The sequence below is a fragment of the Hyalella azteca genome, unplaced genomic scaffold, assembly GCF_000764305.2.
Source record: "Hyalella azteca isolate HAZT.00-mixed unplaced genomic scaffold, Hazt_2.0.2 contig4515, whole genome shotgun sequence".
NCBI classification, from domain to species: domain Eukaryota; kingdom Metazoa; phylum Arthropoda; class Malacostraca; order Amphipoda; family Hyalellidae; genus Hyalella; species Hyalella azteca.
In genome coordinates, this window is record NW_025934728.1 from 36,245 (window position 1) to 45,392 (window position 9,148).

General features: G+C 48.5%; 1 protein-coding gene across 1 annotated transcript in view; it reads left to right on the forward strand.

Annotated features, from left to right (window-relative positions):
• Nucleotides 1-8,482, forward strand: part of LOC108675262 (filamin-A) — a gene marked incomplete in the record, with an annotated part of 40,359 nt that extends 31,877 nt beyond the window's left edge. The window contains 8 exon segments of the mRNA XM_047880048.1: nucleotides 674-1,017; nucleotides 1,527-3,737; nucleotides 4,797-4,900; nucleotides 5,876-5,987; nucleotides 6,821-6,919; nucleotides 7,614-7,734; nucleotides 8,041-8,108; nucleotides 8,348-8,482. Of these exon segments, the coding sequence (XP_047736004.1) occupies nucleotides 674-1,017; nucleotides 1,527-3,737; nucleotides 4,797-4,900; nucleotides 5,876-5,987; nucleotides 6,821-6,919; nucleotides 7,614-7,734; nucleotides 8,041-8,108; nucleotides 8,348-8,482 (3,194 nt within the window).
• Nucleotides 8,483-9,148: the final 666 nt, after the last annotated feature.

Below are 9,148 nucleotides of genomic sequence, written 5' to 3' on the forward strand. Positions count from 1 at the left end.
ATCGCTAACAAAACTGCAGCTCTCTACCTGATATCGCCGCCTCATTGCAGGAAGCAGTGCGAAATCAAAATTAATTTCACTTTCTTCGTATAGTTCATACATGAATATCGAAAATTTTCGTTCGAAGAAACAATAATTTCGTTCCGTTGCTTTTCACTGCAGTGAAAACGTGCGATAATTTGGAATACATTGCTACTAAGTATGTGATGAAAACAGTGCGAAGTGTCCATGGTATTGCCAATTGATGTGCACTTACTAGAGATAAAGCTTGGTATCTTATCAGCGTGGGTACTCAGGGCGGCGCTCAGTGACAGACGTGGTCAGTGGCGCAGTGCATGCACTTGCTGTGGTCAGAAGCTGCTCTGAAGTCTGAGGTTTAGTCGGGCTCACTGAGCGACTAATGTCCCCAGTGATAGAATAGAATAGAAGTGTCGGCGTTGAAGAAATAGGCCCATGGATCGGGAACTGTCCTGATGGTCGGCTGGCGAAGGATATTTTTATTAGCAGTGTTTTCAACCCCGAAGAAACGCTACCTATATTTGTATCTCTGAAGCATTATTTTGTATCATTAAGAGTGATATTCGCAGTTTTCTAAAGTGAATGAATTGGGCGGTATGTGATATTTTGTATAAATATTAAAGTAAAAAGATTTTCTTGAACACACCGGCTTCAGGTTCGCCGTTCAAGTGCCGCGTGACGGACAGCTCACAGGTGCTCGTGTCAGGCCCCGGCATCAAGATGTCGTCCCTTGCTCGTCCCGCCTCCTTCACCATCGACCCTCGGGGCGCCGACATCGGGGAGTGTTTGGTCCACGTTACCTCCCCATCTGGGGTTAAAGTCCCTGTGCACCTCATCGGCGAATTCCCCAAGAAAGTAACGGCAGAGTTCCAGCCCACCGAGGTGGGGCCACACACGGTCAGTGTGCTGCTGGACGGGGAGCCTGTCTCGGGGTCACCCTTCACCTGCAACATCTACGATGTCACCAGAGTCCAGGTCACCGGCCTCGACAACACCAAGGTGAGCCTTGCACATAAACATTTCGTGATACATTAGTGTACAACTTTACTATCATTTTGCTCTTATTTCAATTATGCCATTCCATGCCAAGCTCAAATCTTCGAAGTCTAAGCCAATTACGCTCGAGAACTTTCCTGAATTAAACTGTCCTAGACGAAGAGAACAGTTCAGGGCGATATTTTCCATTCCCTTTTGATATTTGCTCGCTCCCGGTGGTATGATCGTCTCTTACAAGAATATTATAGTTTTAATTTTGTCGGTTTGTTCACTGTGGTGACCTCGCCTCCGACCAGAATAATCTGTTTTAATTTAGTTCGTTTTCACACTGTACTAACTTCGTCTTTGACAAGAACTGCTGTTAATTTGTTTCGTTTGTTCACTGTGGTGACCTCGTCTCCGACCAGAATAATCTGTTTAATTTAGTTCGTTTTCTCACTGTGTATACCTCGTCTTCGACAAGATCTGCTGTTAATTTGTTTAGTTTGTTCACTGTGGTGCCCTCGTTTTAGGTGAACCGCCCCGTGACGTTCACGGTAGACGCGTCGCAGGCAGGGGAAGGTACCCTGGAGCTCGTCGTCACCACCGCCAAGGCCTCCGTCCGCGCTGAAGTCGCCGCCAAATCCCGAGGACTTTACGACGTGACCTTCACTCCCCACGAGGCCATTCCCCACTTCGTGAACATCACCTTCAACGAAGAGGACGTGATCGGGTCTCCCTTCAAATGCGATGTCCGGGAACTGGAGCCTCGGGAAGTGCGAAGCATTCATCGTAAGGAGAGTCAGATGGTGACTGCTAAGGGCGAAGGATTAAAGAAGATCGTCACTGGCAGCTTTGCATCGTTCACGGTCGACACTAAAGGCCTGGAAGGAGACCTGGATATCCGAGTAGATGGACCAGATGGTTTGGAAGTTCCTTCGTCCCTCGTCCGCCTTAAGAACGGCCTCCACCGCGCCGAGTACAAGCCGGAGAAAGTCGGTCCTTACTCTGTCACGATCTTGCATCACGGATCACCAATCGCCACTTCACCCTTCGTGGTTGAGGCGTCCGACCCTCGCCTAGTGGCTGTTGAGGTGGTCAATGAATGTGTGGCTGGATCTGAATGTGGCATTAGAGTTAATGCGGCAGACGCCGGACGTGGGGCGCTGTCTGTCGGTGTCCGCGCCGCTGGACAAGACGTCAAACACTCCATTAGGGACCTCGGGGCAGGAATGTACCAAGTGTTGTTCTACCCGATTGCTCCCGTGCCTCATAAGGTCGACGTTCGCTACAATGGCATCCCAATAAGACCCAACGCGTTCGACATCCCTGTTAAGAACCCTGCCTCCGGTAACTTCATGACAGCAACGGGGCTTGGTCTTTATCAAGCCAGGGTCAATAAATTGACCGCGTTTGTTATTGAGACGATGAAGCAAGATACCAAAGATTTCGATGTCCTCGTAACCGGTCCGAGGAACTGGGCCGTGCCTGTCAAGTGTTACAAGCAGAAGGATGGCAACCTCCTGGCAGAGTACACGCTAAATGCTCCTGGCCAGTACAGGATTGATGTGCTCTGCTCAGGCACTCACGTGCAAGGCTCACCGTTCACGTGCTCTGCGTACGATGCTTCTAAGGTCATCATGGAGAAGAGCAGAACGTCAGTGGCGGTCGGAGATACGTGCAAGGTGAAGCTCGACACGAGCGCTGCAGGAGCTGGTGATATAGAGGCTTTCGTATTGTCATCATCAGGCAAACGCGATAACGTCGAAATAACCGTGGCACAAGATGGGGGCAAGATCCTGGAGTGGGAGCCGCAAGATCCTGGTCAGTATAAGATCACTCTCTTGTATGGAGGGGAGGAGATCCCGGGCTCCCCACTCACAGTCGATGTTGGGGAGATCGGCCTAGCCAGCGTTAGCGGTCCCGGTCTGATGCGAGGCTGCGTCGACAACCCCCAGCATTTTATGATCGATGGCCGCGGTTTGATGGGTGAACCGCAAGTGTGGGTGGACGGTCCCGACAGCGTCGCTCGAGTTAGCATTAAAAAAGTGGAGAATGGAGTCTTCCAAGTGACGTACGTACCTCATGAAGTTGGTATTTTCGACGTGCGGGTGCAGTGGAATAACCGGGAAGTCGCTGGTAGTCCATATCACCCGAAGATTATCGACCCCAGCCGTGTGCGTCTAATAGGAGGATGGACCGATCTTCGGGACTCGGAAGATCGTCTTCAGCTCATTCCTAAGCAAGAAACTCGCCTCGCGTTCGACATCTCAGACGCCGGACCAGGCCGACTGAAAGCCTACTTGGTTTCGGAAGGCAGCGAGGCCAAGGAAATCGACTGCAACGTTGAGCAGATCGGCAACCGCGCGAAGGTTTCCTTACTTCCTCCCGCGCCTGGGAACTACAAAGTGAACCTCTTGTACAACGACCTCCCCTTGCCGGAGTCTCCCGTGACAGCCCACGCCCCCGCCATCGCAGGCAGCGATCACACGCGGGTTACTCTCAAGGGTCACGGGCTCACATCCGCGCGATGTGGGGAGCCCACTGAGTTCATCATCGACGGGTCTAACGCGGGTCCGGGCGCTCCAGACGTTAATATGGCGGGCAACAAAGCCGACGTTGCCGTGGACGTCAAATCTGAGGGTGGTGGCATTTGGCGAGCGACGTACACGCCGCGTCTGCCGGGCACTTACCTCCTCAACGTCATGTGGTCGGACCGACAAGTGCGCGGATGTCCCCTTAAGGTGAGCGTCGTTAAACTTTTTCAGGTGTCGAGGATTTTACTTTTGAAGTGCTTGCTTTTTTCCCGAAAAATAGTACATTTCAGCTGGAGCTTCAGTTTATTCCTTCAATTTTCCTTTTTTTTTTTACTTTACTTTAATTTTACAATGCTTTTTCCCCTCTGAAGTGCTTGCTTTTTTCCCGAAAAATATTCTATTTTAGCCGGAGCTTTAGTTTATTCCTTTAATTTTACTTATATTTTTTCATTGCAAATAGGCTTGAAACTATGATATTGATACTCCCGGGAGTCAAAATTATCACTTTTTCTGGTTAAAATGAGGCTGAAACAATGGCTGAAATTGCACTTTCAAAGATTAAAATGGGACTTTAAATGGATTGACGTTTACACTTTCCTTTGCTGTGATATATTATTAAACTCAGCATTTTTAGGAATTGACAATTTTTATCATTTTTTTTTCACCCGATAATCTGACATATGCCACAGAAATCCTCACGAATTTGACTACAAGTTGAATTCGACCAAAAATAACTTAGTGATGTCAACATGGTTGTTTGAGAAAAAAAAAAAAAACTTTCCGGTTGCCGTTATCTAATTTATGATTCAATTGTATTTAAAATCAACTAATATACACGCACACTTATGAGGTTTTTGTGTTGAAGGGATTATAGTCGAATTTAATATATATATTCACTATATATTATAGTCGAACTGAATATATTTATTCAATAAATATTATAGTCGAACTGAATATATTTATTCGATATAGATTTTAGTCAGATTGAATATATATAAATTCAATAGTACATATAATAGTCGAACTGTATATATATATTCAATATATATTATAATCGAACTAAATATATGTAGATAAATAATAAATTTCATAGTCTAAATGAATATATACATTCACTATACATTATAGTCGAACTGAAATATACCGGTACCTATATATACGATATTTATTATAGTCGAGCTGAATATAAATATTCAATATCGATTTTAGTCAAATTGAATATAAATATTCAATATTTATTATAGTTGAACTGAATATATATAACAGGTGCAAGTGGAAGGCTCGGCAGACGCGAGTCGTGTGGTGTGCTCCGGTGACGGCCTCAGGCACGGCATGGTGGGACACGACATCAAGTCCTTCATTGACACACGGTACGTCACGGTACACGGTACGTCACAGTCCAGTGTCCACGGTACGTCACGGTCCACGGTACGTCAGTACACGGTACGTCACAGTCCACGGTACGTCACAGTCCACGGTACACGGTACGTCACAGTCCACGGTACGTCACGGTACACGGTACGTTAGTACACGGTACGTTAGTACACGGTACGTTAGTACACGGTACGTCACAGTCCACGGTACGTCACGGTCCACGGTACGTCACGGTACACGGTACGTTAGTACACGGTACGATAGTACACGGTACGTTAGTACACGGTACGTCACAGTCCACGGTACGTCACGGTCCACGGTACGTCACGGTACACGGTACGTTAGTACACGGTACGATTAGTACACGGTACGTCAGTACACGGTACGTCAGTACACGGTACGTCAGTACACGGTACGTCAGTACACGGTACGTCAGTACACGGTACGTCACAGTCCACGGTACGTCATGGTCCACGGTACGTCACGGTACACGGTACGTCACGGTACACGTTACGTTACAGTACACGGTACGTCACGGTACACGGTACGTCACAGTCCACGGTACGTCACAGTCCACGGTACGTCACAGTCCACGGTACGTCAGTACACGGTACGTAACGGTACACGGTACGTCAGTACACGGTACGTAACGGTACACGGTAAGTCAGTACACGGTACGTCACAGTCCACGGTACGTCACGGTACACGGTACGTCACAGTCCACGGTACGTGAAGTAAATTTCCATATTTTACGCGTAAAAAATTTTTCGTGTAACGTTTTTTTATCTTAAATTAATATCTTTGCTTGCGACTCATGGAAGAGACTCAGGCTGCATTGAAGTGAAATAAATATTTTAAAAACTGACTCCTATAAATATTAATTACTAAATAGTATATTAATTATTCTATTTTAACAATAAATAATATATTATTATTAAAAGATTCACATTTAATATTCCCTTCGTTGTCAGGCGTGCGGGCCCTGGAGAGCTGACCGCTCGCTGCACCGGCCCGACCAAGATGGCGGTCTGTGAACTTTACGATCACAGAGACGGGACGTTCACCCTTAATATCAGGCCTCAGGTGCGTGGTGGTGGTGATGCAGTTGGTAGTGGTGATGGTGGCACCTTCACCCCTAATATCAGGCCTCAGGTGCGTGGTGATGGTGGTGATGCAGTTAGTAGTGGTGATAATGGTACCTTCATCCTTAATATCAGGCCTCAGGTGCGTGGTGATGGTGGTGATGCAGTTAGTAGTGGTGATGATGGTACCTTCATCCTTAATATCAGGCCTCAGGTGCATGGTGATGGTGGTGATGCAGTTAGTAGTGGTGATGATGGTGACCTACACAGCAACGGACTCTTCTCGACAGAATTCGTGTCAACAATTCAGCACTCTCGCTATCATCCGAGGCTGTCGAGGCCTCGTGCTAATAAGGCTAATTAGCTTCTAATTATTAGCTACTACTAAACTAATCACTCGTGCAATTAAGCTTAATACTAATCATTCGTGCTAATAATGCTAATTAGCTTGTAATTAGTAGCTACTACTACACTAATTACTCGTGCTAATAGAATAGAGTAGAAGTGTCGGCACTGAAGAAATAGGCCCATGTCTAGGCCAAATAATAGAAATAGGCCCATGGCTAGGCCAAATAAAAAATAATAGAAATAGACCAAGTAATACTAATTAGCTTCTAAATATTAACTACTCTACTCTAGTCACTCATGCTAATATTGCTAATTAGCTTTTAATTAGTAGCTCCTATAACACTAATCACTCGTGCAAATTAAGCTTAATACTAATTGCCCATGCTAATAATGCTAATTAGCTTCTAAGTATTAACTATAATTAAACTAATTACTCATGCTAATTAAGCTCAATTGATGCTAATTAAGCTCAATTGGTTGTTACAGGAGGCAGGTCGTCACCAGCTGACGATGATGTATGAGGGCGAACACGTGCCAGGGTCTCCGTACCTCATCAAAGTGGCGGGGGCGCCCGACCCCTCCAAGGTGGGGCTCCTTGTAGGGGCATGCAGTCCTCTGATGCTCCATGGAGTTATGCAACCCTGCTCCATGTAGGGGCATGCAGCCCTCTGCTGCTCCATGGAGTTATGCAACCCTCCTCCATTTTCCTATTCCATTTCCCTTCTCCATTTCCCTCCTTCATTTCCCTCCTCCGGGCAAATGTAAGCAACCCTCTCCCTCCAGACACACGCGCCTTGTCGTACGTTTACGCCTGGTGCGCCTTAGTGCCCTTGAAGTGCCCAGGTGCGCCTTTGTGCCCTTGAAGTGCCCAGGTGCGCCTTAGTACCTTTGAAGTGCCCAGGTGCCCTTAGTACCTTTGAAGTGTCCAGGTGCGCCTTAGTGCCCTTGAAGTGCCCAGGTGCCCTTAGTACCTTTGAAGTGTCCAGGTGCGCCTTAGTACCTTTGAAGTGCCCAGGTGCCCCTTAGTACCTTTGAAGTGCCCAGGTGCGCCTTAGTACCTTTGAAGTGCCCAGGTGCCCTTAGTACCTTTGAAGTGTCCAGGTGCGCCTTAGTGCCCTTGAAGTGCCCAGGTGCCCTTAGTACCTTTGAAGTGCCCAGGCGCGCCTTAGTGCCCTTGAAGTGCCCAGGTGCCCTTGGTGCCCTTGAAGTGCCCAAGCGCGCCTTAGTACCCCACAAGAAGACCGACATGTACCTGGCTTATCACACCTCCCGTACCCAGGTACGCGTGTATGGACCAGGTATCGAGCACGGGGTACTTGCCACGTACCAGAGTCGCTTCATCTGTGATACGCGAGGTGCCGGGGCGGGCCAGCTCACCGTCAGGATACGCGGACCTAAAGGTACGTGAGAGGCTTGAGGTACGTGAGAGGCTTGAAGGTACGTGAGAGGCTTGAAGGTACGTGAGAGGCTTGAAGGTACGTGAGAGGCTTGAAGGTACGTGAGAGGCTTGAAGGTACGTGAGAGGCTTGAAGGTACGTGAGAGGCTTGAAGGTACGTGAGAGGCTTGAAGGTACGTGAGAGGCTTGAAGGTACGTGAGAGGCTTGAAGGTACGTGAGAGGNCTGTCTCTTATACACATCTAGATGTGTATAAGAGACAGATCCATGGCTGTGCGTTATGAGTCAGCCTTGGTATCCTTATCAACAGATCCATGGCTGTGCGTTATGAGTCAGCCTTGGTATCCTTATCAACAGATACATGGCTGTGAGTTACGAGTCAGTCTTGACAGTAACTATGTAGAACAACGCTTTGCATTTGTCAACGAGTTATAACTATGTTGATTTTGCCATTACTCTCTTGGCAGTGATTATGTATCTATGGTTTAACAGCGCATATGGAGCGTACAATGTCTTTTCAACACTTTTTTATCCATTTGTACTTAGGGAGCAAGTTGTGAATTAAGCACGCATCGTTTATTGGTCCGTTATTATTGCTGTCGTTTATCGGTGCACAGGGGGACTACTCGCCCGCAGGCCCCGGGGCCCCCAGCGACTTCTACGGCAGCATCGGCTACGGCACGGGCACCTACGGGGGCGCCCTGAGCATGGGTGGTGCTACCTCCTGGAGGGGCTCTCAAGCGCAGCTATGAGGGGGGCCAGGGTCACCGCCAATTTCACCTCCAGGAGCCCAGAGGCCTTCTGGCCCGGCTCCTGTAGCTCTTCGAACTTCGTCTTTCTCCTCCACTGCAGCAGCGTCACCGCATCTTCGGTTGAAACCCAGCAACGGAAGTCCGCCGTCGAGACTTGGACCTAACGCCCCGTTGTCATCAACACCAAGGGCCGCTAGGATGGCCGCCGATGTGGTTGGCCACCAGCTTACCACTCGTCTAAACGTTGGCCATTTATCCCCCATATATGGCCGTCTGCCTCCGCCCCCCGTGAGGCGAGTTAGGGGGCCTAGTGCTGCTCGGAAACTTGCGTATCCAAACCATCTTGTGTCCTATGATTGGCCTGATCGCAACCCTTGGAATTCTGGACAAATTTACATGACGTCACCGAGCGTCATCACCCAGTACAGCAACTCCCTGCCACGGCCTCTTCCTCCCCAAACATCTACGGGTCCACACGCAGTTCCCGTGAATGGAAGTCCCCGACGCAGGCATTACTCAGCGTCCGGTGGTGGGGGCTTTTCCCTGCTGCGACCCCCACCAGGAAGTGAAATGCCTTCTCGTACGTACGCTCAGTACAGGAATCAGCCTCCCACACGCAAGCCAAATCAAGTTCCTGTAACCCATTTCCTCGCTGCCGACGAGTCG